General features: G+C 38.5%; 2 protein-coding genes across 2 annotated transcripts in view; one reads left to right on the top strand and one right to left on the bottom strand.

Moving 5' to 3' along the window:
- Nucleotides 1–923: 923 nt before the first annotated feature.
- On the bottom strand, nucleotides 924–2870 carry LOC120768650 (solute carrier family 25 member 35-like). The gene is made up of 4 exons (XM_040095421.1): nucleotides 2670–2870; nucleotides 2434–2609; nucleotides 1781–1916; nucleotides 924–1506 (listed from the first exon to the last, which is right to left on the bottom strand). The coding sequence occupies exons 1-4, from the start codon at nucleotides 2739–2741 to the stop codon at nucleotides 976–978; spliced, it is 915 nt and encodes a 304-aa protein (XP_039951355.1). The 5' UTR covers nucleotides 2742–2870; the 3' UTR covers nucleotides 924–975.
- A 6709-nt stretch (nucleotides 2871–9579) lies between these two features.
- LOC120769351 (laminin subunit alpha-1) overlaps nucleotides 9580–19423 on the top strand; it is a 153985-nt gene continuing 144141 nt past the window's right edge. The window contains exon 1 of the mRNA XM_040096314.1: nucleotides 9580–10438. Coding sequence (XP_039952248.1) covers nucleotides 9580–10438 — 859 coding nt within the window. The remainder of the gene's footprint in view (nucleotides 10439–19423) is intronic.

The raw sequence follows: 19423 nt of genomic DNA, 5'->3' as shown, positions 1-19423 counted from the left end.
CACATGTGTTTGTTGTAGGTGTGCGCTCGTGAAAATGCCACTTATCAATACCAGTCTGTCGTTCAGCGAAACCGGCGCAAGCGATCAGAAGCAACAGCATTTTTGACTAAATCCATGGGATATCTGGGCGATCTGCAAGCAACAGGTAAAGCCATGCCAGATCTATGTTGCCAGCGCATGTGCGTGTGCTTGTATGGCTGTGTGCGGGTGCCTGTGAAACTCACCACACCTGCGTGTTGAGTCGCTACGCCAAATATGCCAAAACGGCGTCTAGTAAAATGTAAACAAAACAAGTTCATCGCTCCAAAACGCCGGCTGGCAAATATTTGTTGTGGATTTTTTGCTTACAACGCGTTGGGTACGAGCATGCAACTTGTATGCACAACTTTCGGGCTCGTTGAAAGATAAGTCTGTTAGCTTCACAAAACAGATTTAAGGGGGCTCGGAGATATTATTAAAAAAAGTCAGTCCAAAACGGGCTCATCTTTTGAATGTGATTAACACCTTTGACCTAGATTACATGAGATTGAAAGTTGCGGTACTACGACCTATAGTCTATTAGACTTTGCTGTTCTCAAAACACTTTATTTAGCCCAGACGAGTCCATTAGGGTGCCCGCAGAGTGAACGCTTAAAGTCGAGCTCAGCGCATTTTACTTACATTTACACTTACGCAACACACGCATTTACGATCTTCTCGGCTTTCAGCGTCTACTCTGCGGGCACACTTAGCTTTGGTAAAGCTAATGGGTTAATGGTTATGATATGTTCTCAAACCGAATTAATTTTCCCGACAACCTGACTCCTTGCTTGGGCGACAAACAAGGATTATGAGCTCTGATGCCTCTGCCGCTGGTCGCAGAACCGACACAAGAACATCCAACATCTTCAATCACACAAAAATTTTCACATTTCCATAAAAGATTTGTTACTGAGATTATTTTATTCGTCCAATTTTCTACAATCTTCAAGGACACTAGAATGTAATACCTAATCTATTTTTAAGCGTCATAAGTTCATCGAAGAAGAACAACGTCAATGCCGAGTGCGGCACTAAGCGCACATAATTCGCCCAGAAGCCTTTATACAGTCCATAAAGACCTTCAGCGCGGGCGGTCTTCATAAAACAATCCAACCAACCATTGTACAAGAGACCCTTACCATTCGCATCCAAACCCTGATTGTAGATACGTGTCATCATAACATCCGCCGGCGTCATGGCCACAGTTACACAACAACCGGCAATGAAACCACCACAGAGCGAATTCAAGGCTGGCTCTACAATCAGATTATGCTCACGCAGAAATGACTTGATCGGACCGAATGTCGCCAATTGAGTGCCGGAACCGATTGAGGCACGCGTAATGGAAGCTGTAGAGCCGCGCCATAAGCCAGAGATACCGCCTTGTCGATAGACTGTGCGTAGCGCCGATAGCATGCCCGTGTGTTCGTGCTGATAGCCGACGGCGACTTGCTTCGATGCGCGCGATTGCAGTTGAGTCTTTATCTGCGGGATGGAAAATGCCGAAATATGGAACTTCATTCAATTTGCGCACACTTTTTAAACAAATAAATAGATAAGTAAATAAAAACTTTCTGATTATCAAATGGTTATCTAGCCAAAGCTAATATTATCAATTATCAAAAGGTTATCTAGCCAAAGCTAATATTACGTCTCGTTATCTGTGACTATTTATCTAGAGCTTAAGTACGTCTGACATTCAGAATACTATGATATAATCTGACAGTGTTAGCTAAATATTTTTTATTTTTATACAAACCATGAAAAATGGACTGGAAAAGTACGCGCCCACCGCACCACCGGCGGCACCCCAGAACAGATTCAAGCCAAAAGACTCCTCATCATTTCTATTGCGGGTCCAACCCATATTCGCAGCACTGGTATGGATGCCCAATCTATGGAAAATATTTACGAAAAGTTATAATATTTTTAACTAATCTCAAAGCAACTAGTTCCAAAAGAACTAGTCCCCAACTAGTTTAAAAACAACTAGTATCAAACTAGTTTCAACAATTTTACTATAAATAATTTAAATTTAAAAATATTTTAACTAATTTCAAAATAACTAGTTCCAAAAGAACCAGGCTCTAATTAGTTCAAAAGCACCTAGTATCAAACTAAATTCAACAAATTTACGATAATTAATTTAAATTTAAAAATATTTTAACTAATCTCTAAAGAACTACTTCAAAAAAAACTAGTCTCTAAGTAATTCAAAAGCACCTAGTTACAAACTAGTTTCAACAAATTTATTATAATTAATTGAAATTTAAAAATAGTTTAACTAATCTCTAAATAACTAGTTCCAAAAGAACTAGTCTCTAACTTGTTTAGAAGCAACTAGTATCAAACTAGTTCCGCAAAATTTACTATAATTAATTTACTTTAATATAACCAGCTTACGTCACCCACCTCACACCATTTACGATGAACTGAAAGTACATGGTCGGCACCAGCCCCTTCTGCAAACCCGTCCAACCATCGTTACGTACCACCGTAACCATACCGTGCAAAATACCCTTGTACGGCACAACATAGGTGCCACGCGCCGCCAACTCACCCTGTAGCTGTATGCGTGTTTTGACGACCTTCGCAAAAGAATTTACTGTTATTTGCTATTTATTTAATAAATTTATCTCGAGGTTTACATCGATGGGATTGGTGAAAGTTGTCGCACCCATGGCCGCCAGACCTCCAATTACATATTCCGAAGCGTTCATTGCGAAAAAATACGCACTTTTGAATGGTTTATAAAAAAAATATGTTTGAAAAGTTATCGAAGATTTTGAAAGAAATTCTATTGACAGATCTGGTCTTTCTTCTCTCAATGCCTCGTAGTGCTGTCGCACTCAGCTGCTGCCAAATGACTGATTTTTCATAATATTAGAGGAATTGCATCAGTTTTCTTGATATTATTTAGATAAACGTTATCACTTAATTGCTTATCATACTATATATCTGACATACGTCAGAGATCATAATCCAGTTGTAGAGAGTAAGGGAGTAAAAGTAAAAAGAGAAATACTAATGAGACTGTGGGAGGTACAAATATAAATTAGTGCTAAAAAACATCTGTCAAAGAAATTGTCTTTATAGTAATCATAAAAAAGATTCACATAGTCGAGTCGAGTCTCATGAAGTCCACACTGATAATGATGATATTGAAGCTTTACTAAATAGTAGGTCAGGTATCATAATTAATTGTCAAGTCGACATATACACCAGAAGGATGACCTTCGATCAAATTCGGGATAAATCACTGCTCTGAAAATTTCTAGATTTATTTATGGGAGAAAAATGGCCGTTCTCAGAAAGGTTTGGCATTTCATCAAGTCACGTTTTACTTTGGTACAACGTTGCGAAATTGCCCAAGATTATAACGCAGATTCACGTTCTAATTGTTTCATCAACAAGCAATATTCTCGCCATTGGGATGAGTCAAATCCTCGTGAGGTTCAGGAAACTCAAATGCATCCCCAAAAATGTACCGTTTGGTACGGATTGTGATATCGCGGCCTCATCTGGTTTTATTTCTTTCAAAATTAAGGGACGATTCATCGGGCCATATTTCTTTTATTATCATCAATAGCGAGCATTATAACAGACTGTTGACCGACTCTTTTCCTGAAAGAGGATGAAGTCGAGGCAGATGATATTTATTTCCGACAAGATGATGCGTCGCCTCAGGTTTCACGTCTAAATATTGGACACATTACGCGCAAAGATTGATTATTTTCTCTGAGGCATGTTAAATCAAAGATTTACACCAATCAACTAGCTACGCTCGAAGAGCTCGAAGACAGCATTCAGCGCACTAGAGCAGAAATTCTAACTGAAATGCTGCAACGGGTCATCGAAACCGAGAAAACGGAGCCTTTCTGGAGTGAGTACCGCGCGAGCTCACTTTTGCCCTAAAACAACCACCAGTCGATGATTCGGAGCTGTGTTTGGAGATGTTCAAGCTCAATAAACCCGAGTTTTCGCGTCAATAAGGGATAATTAATGAATCATGGCTCCATCATTTTATTCCGAAGTCCGATAATTTGACCAATACATGAGAGTTTATTAAAAAATCTGAGGCTATCGAAACCACAGTATATGCGTCCTTTAAAGGGTCCACGAAAATTAGTCCCGCATACAGTGGGCTCTTGTCGAAGCTATGATCTCCCACACCCATCCGATGCTGAAATATCTGAAAGTGTTGACGGCATGCAGTATTATGGCCTATTCATAAACAACTTTCCTCCTTTTGATTATTCATAATTTTGCAACGAAGTGACGAAAACAAGACAAGACCCATGCTGCCCTCATCCAAAATGGCGACTGTTGCTAGACAAAGTCTAAAAAAATTAGAGGGGCCAACATTTTGCTTCGCCGTCATGATTTTCTTGATACTGGCTCTTCAGTATAAGTATATGTATGTAACTATAGAAAGAAACCCGAATCCTGAAGTATTTGGAAATCACTTACCATCCTCTGTCAAAGCTTCGAAATATTTGTAAATAAAGCCGTCAAACTTTAAACACACAACCACAACTTCACCTTCGAACATCCAGCATGTTCGCTGTTGCATTGCACTAAATCTGTCGAGTTGCGCCGCTAATTATCTTCTAGCGCAACGCACGCAAGTTCGAACACAAACAAACATGCCAGCGCATGCACCAGCAGTGCAAGGCACAAACTCACCAAAGTGCAGCATTGACTGGCATTGATAAGTGTGCATTGCCGAAGATCATCAAAGAAGCAAATGAAATCGAAGGCGCTGCCGTCGAAGGCTGGTGAATAGCGCGTCAGTTCTACGTGGTGACTCGAAGCGAGTGGATGTGAAAACGGAAAATAATCGGCAAGAAGTGCACGCGCGTTTTGCCAGAAGAATTTTTTTTATGTTTGTATTTTGACATATGGAAATGGCAGTGTGAAAACAAAATTGATAGTAAGAAAGTGCAGAAATTATGCAAAGTAAGTTGGAAGTGATAAGTGCTTGAGTTTTGTGTGCGTAATAGTGATAAATAGGAAAATGCATAAAATAACGGACAAGTAAAATGTTGGGAAAGAAAAAAATCTATATGAATGTGTTGTTGTAATTGAAAGGTATATAATGTGTTAATTTAGAAAATGTTTAAAGTGAATTTTAGGCTGTTTTTATGCTAAAAAAATTTATTAAGTTAAAAATATATATTATTTGCAAAAAAAATATATTCAGCTAAGTGAGAATATAGTTTTTATCAAAAAAATGTATACTTAGTGCAAAAAAATAAATTTTGCTACTGGGGCGCCAGATTCCATCAGTGTATGGGGCTACCGCGAAATCCATTTTTTCTTAGCCCTTTTTCTGAGGATATACGAAAATAGAAATGTGTCGCAGCATGCAATTGCATCCATGTCGCTCGCAACAGGCTTCGTCATCGTCATAGCACGGTCGTCTCTATGTTCGTTTTAATTTTGGCCGACGCTGTCGTACGCGCTGATGCATGCAATATATTTCGCGAAGCTGTGTGCGGCCCCATTAAGCTACGGTGACCCCTTTCTCAGCACATACAGTCCTTCAAAAAAAGTGGCAGCACGTTAAAAGAAACTTTTACAACAAATCAAAGTGCTAAGATAAATAAAACAAAATTGTGACAACAATTATAAAAAGAAATAATTTTTTGAAGAAACCAAAAAATTAAAAAAATGTTTTTTTAAAGAAAAAATTTAAAAAAAAATGCTTAAGAAATTTTTCAAAAAAAAAATTAAATAAAATAAAAAAGTTGAAAAAAAAAATTTTAAATCAAAAAAATGAATAAATCTAAGAAAAACACAAAAACACAAAAAAAAATATACAAAATATATTCTGCACGTGAAAGTAAAACGAGAAAACAAAACAACAACTAAGTGGACTTCGGCGTCTAGAGTTTGCGCTGCACAAACATCAATCGGCTTGGAAAGGTGTAAAAATAGTTGCAAGCACATGCAGGCATATCCATAAACCATAGTGACATGTGTTTGCTTAGTTGGCTTAGCCCTTTCGAGCCCTGTGTGCCAGTGCAAAAGCGCGAAGGGAAGTGAAGTGCAAAAGCAGTGCCGTTGCCGTTGTCGCGTTCGACCGGAAGTTGTTGATATTTTTGTATTTGTGCCTTCTATACGCTCATCTTTTTGCATTTGTATGTGCAGCGTGTTGAAGTTCCGCTTCTTATTGCGTAGAATTTGTTTGCGTTGCGCATTCTGCGCCAATTTGCTGCGTAGCCAGAAAGTTTTGATGTGCGCTGGCAAATTGAATGGCAGCAGTTTCGTTCAAATTCATATTTTCGGTATTAATTCGGGATTTTAAACACTATTTTTCATCGTTGGTGTCAATAAAATGTTAAGTGTCAGCGGACTGCATGTAATACCACGAAAATCAAAAATACAATGTTAATTGAAGTATGGGTCATTGCATGAATGCTAATGAGTAATGAAAAATTAAGCACTAACAGTTGAAATTTTCTAATTTTAATTGAAATTTATCATTGGGGATAGGAGTTTGTTTGTTATTGCTTGATAATAAAATATGCTATTAGATAAGTGAATTTTTAAAATGCTATTTCCATGAAAGTGTGATTCCATAATATATGATATATGGCTGAGTATAATATAAACAAATCAGGAAAAATAGAAACAAGTAACAGAAAAAACTAAAAAACAATTACTTAAATTCTTAACAAACATAGATTTTCTAGAATCTTGAATATGTGTGAAGCCATTTATAAAACGAAACGAATTGAAATCAAATATGGGAACTATGCTTTAGGAGCAGCTGCTGTTTCCATAAATATACCTAGAAAACCTCGCAGCAAGATATGTATATGCCCCTTGGTGATCCTTAATCTAGTAATACTGCTAAACAAACGACCCAGATTAATGCCAAAAAATAAACAGTGTTGCAAGAAAACAGATAATGTTTACATTGGGAGAAGGCACCGAAGTAATATCGGATTTATGTGTTAAAATCCTCGAAACAGTTGTTAACGCCAATTTCAGGAATAGCCTTCAATTCACATTTAATGCCTTCAATTGGAATAGTCAGAAGTCCCAGGGAGTTTAAACAGGCGATTACGGCAGTTGTGGCGCAAAATTCGTTAAAAGTTTGGCGAAAACTCACGAAGAATCTATGCAGTGACTGTGCATTATCGTGGTGCAAAAACCAAGAGTTGTCGGCCCATAATTCTGGCCTCAATTAATGAATTACTTCAAGCAACTGACTCATAACACTTAACTAACATTCATTGTTGACAGTTTGGCCGGTCGGAAGGTATTCGGAGTGCACCGCACCTCGATAATCGAAGAAAACTTTCAACATAACCTTAATATTTGACTTGCTTTGACATGTTTTTCGTCATCTGCTCACCTTTCTCATGATATTCGGCATCCCGGTAGTCGGAAAGCGTTATTTCACAGTCTTTTTCGAAAAAATAGAGTGATTTTGGAAACAATCTCGCTTTCACTTTTTAGGCCCAAATGATCTTTCAAAATGGTTCTCACTTCTCCTTCCCATATTTCGACTATTAGTCGTCGATTCTTAAGCACCTCTTATTCCAATCCTTTATTTTATTTACTTGTTGATGATCAGTTGATGTTGATAGGACGTGATTCGTCGTAATGATATTAAGGACTTTCATAATTCGACAAGCGTTTTGAGCTGCCACTCATTTTTTCAGTTGACTATCAGTTCCTACTCTCTTAGTTCGCCGAAAGTATGATTTTGAAATGTTTCAACCTCTGTCTTGCAAAAGCTAGAAATAAATCAAACCTTCCTACACACAACTTCGACAACCAATAAGTATTTAGCTTTACGGGATGAATACTTATAGAACAAAGTTCAGTAAGAACCCAACGAATGCGACAAAATAAGCCTTGTTGAGAACAAGTTGTGCAGGAAATCTCCCGAGTTCTACTTTAGGCCAAATGGATTTCTCACTTGCACAGTTATATTGGAACGCCTGGTCCTCACACAAGATCCATAGGTCACATGCTGGAACAAAGAATTAAGCTCGTTTCCACTCCGATGTAAATAGGTTCAAAAGATCTGTAAAATACTGATAAAGAAATGAAATCTGGTAAACTATCTACATATTTTCATAAAACTTATTTCGTTAAGTGAAAGAGAAACTGAAGCATCATAGCTTTTTACCCAGACAAAAAACCGAAATTCTAACCGATCTAAAACATATTAGAATTAAATGGAAGCTAATTTTTTCGTCGCAATTCGGTTGTAGATCTTACAAAGTTGCACTAACATATTTTTGTTAGTAAATTTTTCGGTTAATATAGATTTCTTTCGACGAAATTTACACAGATATCCGTACCTTTGAACTTACGTAACAAAAAACAAGCGGTGGTTCAGCTTTTACGAGCACTCAATTTACTTACCTTTAGTTCTAAGGTTAGGTCGTTTGACCTTGAACCAGTTGAAGAACTTCATAAGCAGTTTAGAGCGATTTTCGTCAGTTGCAGTTGAAGTTTTGTCTATTTTCAAACTTTCCATTCAGTTCTCTACGATCCTTTCCTTTACAAAGGAAGGGGTCCGACGCTAAGACTTCCTAAGCGAGCATGGTGAAAGTCAGGATAGTTTTACAATTTTTAAGTTTTATCGAGAAAAAATATCCTCAAAAATCCCGCTAGCTTTGTGATTTTGCAAGCTAACCAGTTTTTAAGTTAAATAGAGTTAAGTAACCTTTGTAGGCCAGGTTGTCCATTTCATTAAGCCGTGAATTTGCTTAAAAGCGTTGCAATACATTATCAATATGCAGTGAAGTAGTTCGGAAACCTTTTCATATAGCTCATTTATTTTGCTCTCCATTTCAACCTTGAAATTTAATTACCTAATAGTTGACGAATTAAAAGTGCATTAGCTAAGAGTCCTAATTTACATAATTTATATTGTTTTAAGCGTAAACTTAAAGAGATTAATGAATGTAACCAAAAATTATAATAACAAATACTTGTTTTGTGAACATAACCTAACATTTGCTGCTGAAAGCGTTTGATTAACGACACTGTTAGGTTTCGCTGTTGCGGGCAATTGTGATAGCTGAGTAATTTAGTCAATTAACTAAATTGTTTTTGTTAATATATAGAAATGTGAACAGCTTCATAATTTAGACAATTAAGTGGTTGTCTGAAACAGCAAGCAACTTTTTATTACAAAGAGATTAAACATCATAATGATATGATTAATAAATACCAAAATAAGATTTATAATACTTAATTTTTAACTTATTTATTGTAGTTAATTTTGGCTTAGCAGAGACTCGCTCCACCGAAATTTTGTAGTGTGTGTCTTAGCTAAAAATATGTGTGATATAACTCCTAATTATGCCTTTTATTTCATTGTCAGTATGCGGAAAATTTGTTTGAAAATATAATGCGTACGCAGGGTTGCCAAAGTGAATAAAAAACGTTGAAAAAATTAAAAAAGTGCTTAATAATTATTTAAAAAAAGTATTTTCAAAAAAGTTGTATACAAAAAGAGCGAGTGAAAGTGATTAACCACAAAATGCAGTGCAAATATTGAAGTTCTAAAAGAATATAAAAGTCAAGATGTGTCCTATAACAACAACAAAACCACTGCTGACAAAAATGCATCCCCCAATAAACAAAAGCAACTCACACAGAACAGAAAATAAACCTCCGCGTTGGTCGCTCCTACTATCCTGTCTCATACTGCTCGGCGTATCCTGCAACAGCCACATCACAAGCACACATGCGGCAACAACAAACACTCATAAACAATTCGCGCATCAGCAACTGCATAGCCTCGCGCCCGCGCAGCTGCTGCGCGAGTACGCGGAGACGCCACTGCCGCTGAACACAAGTCGTGCGGCAAGCGATGAGTCCAGCTTGGAAGCGTTACTGGCGCGCAGTCATGTTGCGGCGAAGAAGTTGCAACGCCAACAGCCGGAGCTGACAACGCAGCAACACCGCCAGCAACAACAACAGCACCGCGCACAAAAGCGCAAAAAGCAACACAAGCAACACAGGCGACAGGAAGAGTTGCAGCCGCACAAATCACACAAGCATGAAAAATCGCGTAAACAACGCGAACAACATGCGCCACAAGCGACGCAAACACATCGGGCAACACATCGTAAAACCAAAAGTGGTCTGCCCATCGAGAGCAACATAAATCGCGATGAATTTGTTGCGGACAATATTGCGCTGGCAGATGCCACAAATACGGTTGCGGCCACAAAGGCAGCAACATCGGCATTCGCTGTCAGCACAAACAGACGTGCCACGGCGCCGCAACAGCAGCAGCAGAAGAAGAAAAATGGCCGTAACGGCATGGCCAACGGTGTTGCTGGTGGTGGTGGCGGTGGTGGTAACAACAACAATGGTGGCGGCGGCCGTAATGGTCATGGCATCAGAGACGTCGGACGTCAGAAATTGCACAGAAACGGTAAGTTACCCTTTGCGCTGCGTTTTCAACAACAAAGCGCAAATATTTCTCTATATTTATATAAATATTTTCAACTAATAACAACTGCATATACAATAGTATTATGTATGTACCATCAACTTGTGCGCAATCCCACATACAACTCTATGTGCACTCATGTCTACTCTATTATGGCTGCTGCCAATTTGTGGCAGCAACAAGTTAGCCGCAAAGTTTTCCCATCACAAACAATGGGAAATACGACGATTGCTCATTCCGGCGGTACAGTGGGCGTGAATTGATAAAGTTGTCTGCAAAATCTGTCTGCGAAATGGACGTATTGCTGAGTTGACCTTCTTATTCATTCCGGTATTTGAATGGACAGAGTATAAACTACATATATATTCTCTTAGATCTATAAAAGAGAAATGCACCGCGACCTTGGGTCTATCGTTTTCTCTTAGTTGATATTTAAGCCGACGTAGGCCCAGGTTATAGCATAATATTTAATTGTCTTTAACGGAAACCCTTCATCTTCCAAAATAGTTCAAACCTGTGTGTTCGGAACCTGCCTGGTAAATATCTTATTATTGTCTTTTAAATTTTTTTATGAAACTATCAATTTACGATTGCGAAACAGCGTCCGGTGTGTTTTACCTACCGTTGATGGTTTTACCTCATGCCCCAAACAATGAAAGCATTACATGTTTACAATTCGAAAGGTGGATAGGACACCTACTCCTCCTTGGCCATGGTTCGAGGCCGATCTTAAACTTCTGTCGAGCTGTGGGTCAGTTATCTCCGCATTTAGGTTTAAACCACAGCCACCATGAATCTCCCCAAAGGGCTAAACCCAATGAGCAGGTTGGAGCGAACTTCAAGGGTTTATTGCTCTCCGTAGTACCAGATTTAAGTCACCGGTCAAACCTTGTAGCTTTTGCTACTACCAATTAAGCTCCAATTAAACTCAATAACTGGTTCCACTTTCCACTTGAGCTTCAAATGTCTTTTGATTAGAAGAAAACTCATTCAAAGTCTCTAAATCAGTTCAACCTTCAGGTTTCGATGGAGAACATCGTTTCTTACATAAGGTTGTGCATACTGCTCCAATAACTAGCTTTAAAATTTGATTATGCTGAGCTGCTTCAGATTTGAATATCATATGACCAGATTGACCTTTTTATTTTCCTATATACATATGAGCAGCTTGTGTTTTTAGACCAACATGGAGCAAATACAGTTGCGCAAAGCCTAATCTGAGCTGAGCTTTCTTGATTTTCACGTGGTCTCTCCATGCACGCCTCTTGTCTCTTGTTAGACCCAGATATTTCAGGATACTTGTGAAGATAATACGTTCCTTAAGGTATAAACACTTGTTTGGACTTTTCGGTTTAGTAGCATTGCTCTATTTGGTCATAGAGAATTCTAAAATAATCAATTTTGAATGAACATCCAAATTTCGTAACCCATGTCCTATATAGCCCTTAGATACCATCGGAACTAAGCGAATTTAATGGTTTCTGATTCGATTTCTCGCGGGAAAGGTCCTTAGTGGAGCCTCCTGCTTATACATCAAATCTGTTAATAGATACCATTATTCCTCCTTTCGGTTTTTCAAAAAATAAGTTATCTTCGTAAACAACTCTTCTTTAACTTGCTTACGATGTATGATGTCTCCAAAGAATTTTGCAGAAAAACATGAAAGCATCTGATGAAGACAGTAGAGTTTGTACATGTTTTGTGACGCTTTCTTTACAGTTCTTGTTGAAATTTTCAAAAATGAAATTTGTTTCTTACCGGAACCAAATTTTATTTGATGCTATTCCAAAGCGCATGCTCGAACTGAAACTTCGAAGAAACTTCAAATTCAGTGGGGAATGTTTGTTACCGGAACCAAATTTAATTTGGTGCTACTCCAAAGCGCGTCTCAGATGGTCCACCGTTCGAGCATTTCGACTGGTATTTGGCGAATGACACTCGTGACTTTTTGATCAAAGGCCAGACGACTCAGCGGGATTGCCCGCATAGACTTTAGACTTTACATATTAACACAGCAAAAAAACTAAGGATGTGATATCACACGATCTTGATGGCCAACCGATCGGCCCAAAACGTGAAATTATTTATTCAACGAAGTGTTCTGTCAATAAATTCATTCATTCAAATTGATTCGATGTGTAGGAACATCACGAAGTCTGATATCTCAGATAACGAGGTCTAAACTCTAGGCGATGATATGAGTGAGGATCGGGATTCGGGGAAATACTGATCTTCAGTTCGATTAAAAGACTTTACCGAAGTTTTATAAACATCTCAAGCAGTTCAGTCCTTCCAAAAGTATTGGTCCACTGATATTAATGTCTGAAGAAACCTCTCAAAGTGGTTGTAACGGCGAATCAACTTCGGATATGTTGTTGAAATATTTCAGGTCGCGCTTCACTGTTGCACAGTTCATCAATATTATCGCATACCACAACAAAAACAACAAACTATCTCCTACAACGGCGCATTCACCAACACATTCTTCAAATTCTTGTTTATTAGACTTTTTAATAAAAAGAATTGCATGCGTCTTCCGCAACTGTTACAATTCCTTGTTTATGACGCGCTGCTTTTTCGCCTTTTTGCTACTATCCAGAATTTGCCGTTGTTGTTGCGGCAGCAGCTGTTGTTATTTTATAAGCAATTGCTGTTGTTGCCGGTGTTTTATGGCAATGCAATACGCGCAGTCAGACACGGCAGTCATATTGTTGTTGCAAATGTGTTTTTGTTGTTGCTGGCAGTTTACTGCTGCTAAATATGGTGCCTGCTTGCCTGCCAACAACTCTGCGGCACGAACAAAATGATCGATCGCAGTGAAAAGTTTATGTGCAAACATGAACGGCACGCTATATAAGCAAACAAATATATATATAGTATATGTAAGATATATATGGACTATATATACTTGCCACTCACGTCGCATCACCTCCATCCAGCCGAAGTGCAAGATGCGCAGTGACGTGCGAGCGCGTCAAATGTGCGATCGATCTGTCAGCGATAGCGCGGCTGGTGTGCACCGCCAAGCTAACAGTTCTCAGTTCGTTTGCTCCGATCGTTGACCAGCTCCAAATATGGTTCGGTTTTCCACACTACTCGCTGGAGTTGAAAGAACTTTCCATGTGAAAGTCATTACAGCTTCTGGTGCAACGAATTCCAACTGAGTCCAATACTACACTCAGTGGCTCGTCCATCCATTTGCTAGTTCTAGGTAGACACACACACGCTCATGCAACTGCTGTTTGGTCAGGCAGAAATTTCTGAAATTTCCAAACGTGTCCAACGTGCTCGCGCCTGCTCTTGCGGTTTGCCATAGACGAGTGGCATAGCAAATGAGCCGCAGATTGCCGAAGCTGAATTTCATTAGAATGCATAATTTTACGGAAGTGCAGAAGGTTGAACTTCAAGTAGCGCTGACCGACTTCGCCGAACTACAGAAATTGGCCTCTGTAAGGGCTTTCAGTATTAACATTTACGGTACGTTAATTGGTTGGTTCAATATTTGGTGGTAAACGTGCAATACTGTAGCAAGCTTTGGCTGCTACGTAAGCTGAAAGCTTCAGAAGGAGGAACGAACTCAGCTCTCGAAGTGTTATCCGTCCAACTTTTCACATGAATTTCGCTGTTTTGCATCCCGATAGAACATTCCACCGAATTTTTAGGAAAATTCATGAGTTTACCAATGTCTGTTGCGTTGTTCAATGACAAATGTACACCACTCTTGGCACTCCCGTCCACTATCTCATTGCCATCGATGCCTTTGTGAGCTCGTATCTAGTAAAAGTGAAGTCCTTTTTCTCCTAAGTCAACCCCAGACCCGATTGCGGTGCTCAATTTTTGACTGTGTTAAGAGTTGTGGTCGTATTATTGATAATGGTGTTATACTCTCGAAGTCAAGACCACCTAAAATGGCATCATGCAAAGAAAAATTTTCAAGGTCAGAGCTTGTATTATAATAACCAAGTTTTCAATATTTTTTCCGAAAAGAAATTTTCGAAACATTTTTTGGAAGCGCTAATCCGTTTAACTCAGGGTAACGCCTTAAAAAATATGTTTTTCTAATTATTGTCTTAAGTCTCCGCGAGTTTTAGCCCTAATTGTTACAGGTTTCAAAGACTTCGAGGCTTTTTCTGAAATCTGCCCAAGGGAAAGTAGAGTTCCCCCCGATTTACCAGAATTGTTTAATTTGCTCAATCGTATATCTATATCTCTTTTCGGAAGAAGATGTCTAGAAAAAATTTGTATAGTCTACTGACTTTAAGTTTGGCCGATGCGACCATTACTGAGAAAGTGCGTAAATCTATTCTAAAAGGCTCAATATGACTTCAAATAAGTGGAGTCTTAACATGAGCGGTAAGAATATCAGGTTTCGCAATCAGAATGGCAAGCTCATGCTATGGTTCGGAGGGCCTAAGTTACATTTTTCATGTATCAGATGAATTTATGATCACTCATAATGGTTGACCCAGAAGATTCACAATTAGACCCCTTTAATAGAACAAAATTTTACCTACATATATACACATATATATATATATATTCCTTCCAATTGCAATTGATTTACTTGTCGTATGGATCTCTTAGTATGTTGCATAAACCAACACAGCCATTTATGTAGAGAAGTCAGTTTGCTAATCTGCAGCACCATCGGTGTTCGCAAATAAAGCGACACTTATCATCCTCACTTTTAACGACCATAAATACGGTGGAGTCAATTGGCAATAAGCTTTTCCGAAGCACACATAAATTTACAGTAAAACTCCTTTGTAAAATCAATTTCTATAAAATTTACTACACAAGCGCCGAACAGTGTGCCATTTTGTCAACAGAAAAAGAAAAAGAAAAGAAAAAATTTTAACTTTAACGGAAGCTATATTAACTTCAACGGGTTCCTTTCATATGTATATTAACTACATATATGTGTAACCAAATTCGAAAGCGTACCCGGCCGTATTGAATCCAACGGAAAACGTGTTTTTAATGCTTCCTAGGCACATGGTTTAATATAAACAAGCTTCAAGTCGAATAAAGGTTAATTAAATAGGAAAAACGATATTTTATGAAGATCTTGATCGTGAACAGTTTGTTCGTAGATCTTAGCGTTGCCTTGTGTTCTGTGCCCTGATCACTTATGCTTAAAAGTATACTTTAAAGGCAAGTCGGAACAAATTATGTTTGGAAACAAAGCGTGCCTTAAGGAACTCTATTACTTTTTTACTTTGGTTTTCCGATCCTCTTCTTCCTTTATCCTTAACGCAGAGTATGTTAAAAAAATTGTTGCCTACCTTTAGGCATATTTAGCAAAGTCACACACCAATATTAATTTTGATTGTAGAAATGCTGACGAAAGTTCTACCAGGAATATTTGAAAAGCTAATGCTTGCTAAAATTAAGCAGCTTCGACTCAAAAATCAAAATTTTCATATTTAATACTTTTAAAAACAGCATTACCTCGGAAAAAATTTAAAGTTTCCTCAGCCAGTTTGCCAACCAAAGGTCCAAAAATAGATCAAAATCGCAATATTTGGTCACTCACACACCATCGTGCACCGTCTGTCTGCCTGGCACTCTATACCACTCCATTTAAAAATAAAACTCTCTCACACACAGGCACACATACTCATGCACTCTCGCGCAAAACTCCGGCTTGTAAGCAATCGCGTGTACAAGTCCTTATTAGCGCGTGCCCATATTTACGAGCATTACCATAAAATGCGACAATAATAAAAACAACTACAACTACTTTTCAAATAACAAACGATCACTGCACTAACAAACACACGAAAACAACAAAACCAACAGTACTCGCAATAGCCATTTCCCCCTTGGAGGATTTGAATGGGCGAACCAGTTGAACACTTTAAGTGTTGCCGCCATTTGTTGCCATTAAAAAAATTGGCCCTCTCGACTGCACAAGAACTTAACACACATATGGTCCGCTTTCCTATTGTTCGTGCAACGAGCCACATTAGCTTGACTTTGTGTTGTTCTTGTTGTGTTTTGGTTTATTTTTTTTTTTTGCACGACAGTGCTTAGTGGCTTTCAGTGTCCAACGATTACAACGACTTTTGCACTTTCGTACAACGATCGGTGCCTTTGTCGCAGAAAGTAGAAGTACGCCAGCTTGTGGACACTGCAGTGCGCGGGGAGTGAGTCATTTGAAGTGTCTTTTTATGCGAATTTTGGAAAGTGTACACAAACATGCCAATAATGAACTGCTTTGATGATCTCCCAGAATGTTTTTGTAAACACATAACGGTTGTTAAAGGGACTTCATTTGATACGCTGCACTGCTGGACGGTTGATTGTGCTCCAGTCACGACTTTTGTGATTTAGAAGAGAGAGAACTAATTGGTTTTGAACATTTTCTGATTATATGCAAATCATTTATATAAAAATAAGGAAGTAAACCTTTATGTTTATAAGAAACAAAATCAATTTTATCACTTAGAGTTTGAATAGAGAGTAGGCCGCTCTTATTACCTTAAACCACGAGTTCAAACCATATTTTCCCTTGGCTCGATTACATTGCATTGGAAACTAATTGGTTTTCCGTAGTCTCTGGATCTCTCGTAAGCTTATCAGATACTGGTCAATAACTAGCTCCCTTGCGACTTCGATACTCTTGTGGGTTCGAAATTCTTGTGGCCTAGTACAAAACTCACGAGATCCGAACTATTTGTTATCAATAAGGATCATCTTGTCTCAATCGTTGGTGTTCTACATAACTCGTTATTGTCCAAAAGGCGCGTATTCGGTAGCGCTGAATATTTGGTCGGACGCCAACTGTCAAAGTTGTATAGAGGGAGTTGAGGTAGTAACAACCAACCACTTTCTCCTTCACTATCCACCTTTTCCAAGATTAAGATTCACATCTAAGCAGTTATGTCTTCGACGAACCTGGTGAATAAGTCGGAATAGATTTCAGCTGCATTAAAAAATTTGTGGAAGGCTTAAGCGTTTTGTCTATTTTTGAGACTCTCCTTGATCAATACTTAGGATGTTTTACAGTTGGTATCACAACGGACCAGAGTTAGCAGCTTTCTCAGTAGGATATTTTTTTTAATAATAAACGAGCCTAACCTAAGCTACCATACTATGTTAGATACCTTCTTCTACAAAAGAGCTTATTTTGGGACCACTTCAATAGCTAATCAGTCAAGCTTCTGAGTTACGAATCAGAATGATTTGATGGAAGACTATTTCATTTTGTCAGTCGATGTAGGTCGTTTTCAATCCAAAATAGCAGGAAGCCCTCAAAATGGATTCCAACCCAGCGCACAACTCTGGGGAGGGATGTTTCGCTTTTTCACTTTAGTTCGCCTTCAAACAGATTTTTTGGCTACCCAGAGAATACTTGGTCTTAGACCGTAAGTCGTGAGCCGCTTAAGCCATATGTAAAAGAATCGTTTCTGGCCAAGTGAGTGGCACTCAGAGAACTTTCCTCACTTGCGTGAACTTGAACTTCTACACATGACTCCATCCTCCTTAATTTGACTTCATGGAAATCACTAATGTCATCAACGATAGTGAAAGAGCTCTTTGTCCTTTTAGTGGTTCTAACTGTCTATGTCACGATAAACCTGTCATGGTTCCAGGATAACATATAGTGATATTCCTGGTAACTGTGAATCAGATGAACTAGCCAGAACAGGCAACACCCTCCAATTATACTCCGAAAAAGAGGAATTTATATTATTTCAGTACTTGTCGATATTTTATCAGCAAACTTGTCATAAAAATAGCTAAGTCACAGTGGAGTCAATCACTAACTTGCTCAAAAAGCTCACAAATGTGGGGTGACCGGAATACTTGTATGATCCGCACATGCTAAAGGGAATGGCATAGGAGAGCTAACAGGTCACTGCCTTATTGTTAGAAATGCCAGCCGACTAGGATTACTAATGTGCAAGATGGCAGGAGGTAAAAGAAGAGGAGTTTATAAAATTCTTCTATGCGAATGCAAATTTTTGCACAGCAAAATAATCTTAACCATCGCTCCAGGGTTTCTTGACGATATCTCAGAGGTTGCACAGGTATAACTCTTTGCGCTAATGAAGTTCATCAGAAGCTTAGTGTGATTTATAAAGAGCGTAATAGAGTGAAGGGATCTGAGTTCCGTAGGTTTCACAATGGGTTCCTTAAAGGCCTAGGTGCGTCATCAAACATCCACTTTACTTTCTTCATGGAGAATCTTGGCTTTTCAAAGGTCAAAAAGGCTTTTAGGCAATGTTTCTTTGTTTTTCCTTCTAAAATGTCAATTATGGAAGCTTTTTAGCAGCTACATACTATGCTAGGTTTTTTAAAAACCTAAATTTTTCTTTCAAAAGTAGTCTGGTATGCCTACTACCCCATTCTAAGAGCTGTATAGATACTAAATCGATCGATACATTCTCTCCTTTTTACTTTCTCTGAGCCCAGGCCCTGAGATTTTTTTTTGATTCATAAGCTCACCCACCAGTTACAGCGTCCCTTGTCCAACCTCTGACCCACATTAAATTTTAAGTCTTAATTTTCTGATTTTTGGGAGCTAATTCTCGAATACATCATTGTCAAACTTTACGAAAGTAGCCTAGATGTAGACATTCCATCAAAGTATATGTAACGTTGCCTACTTTTAGGCGTGTTTTAGAAGCTTATCGAAGGTGCACCTCAAATAAGGTAGAGACAGTTTAATAGATAAAGAGAAAATAATTGAGGTTTTGCACTGCGGTCTATAGATTATGGTGCCTTCTCCTATATCACATATGATCGCAAAGGTCCAGCTCTTAGAATAATTCCAGGAGCTTACTGGGCGCGAATGAGATGATGTGATCTCTGTCCACGTATTTAGAACTTAAGACCATGAGCCTGCTTCTACAAATTGCTGGGAAATCTAGAATCAGTTTAATTATTGATAAGTTTATGTAGTACCTACGTTTTCGTCTCATCATTGCCAACAGCTTTTCTTCTTTGTAGAAAAAAATA

This window comes from Bactrocera tryoni, chromosome 2, assembly GCF_016617805.1.
Source record: "Bactrocera tryoni isolate S06 chromosome 2, CSIRO_BtryS06_freeze2, whole genome shotgun sequence".
Classification (NCBI taxonomy): domain Eukaryota; kingdom Metazoa; phylum Arthropoda; class Insecta; order Diptera; family Tephritidae; genus Bactrocera; species Bactrocera tryoni.
Note: the sequence above shows the minus strand (reverse complement) of the source record. Positions and strands in the feature narration are given on the sequence as shown.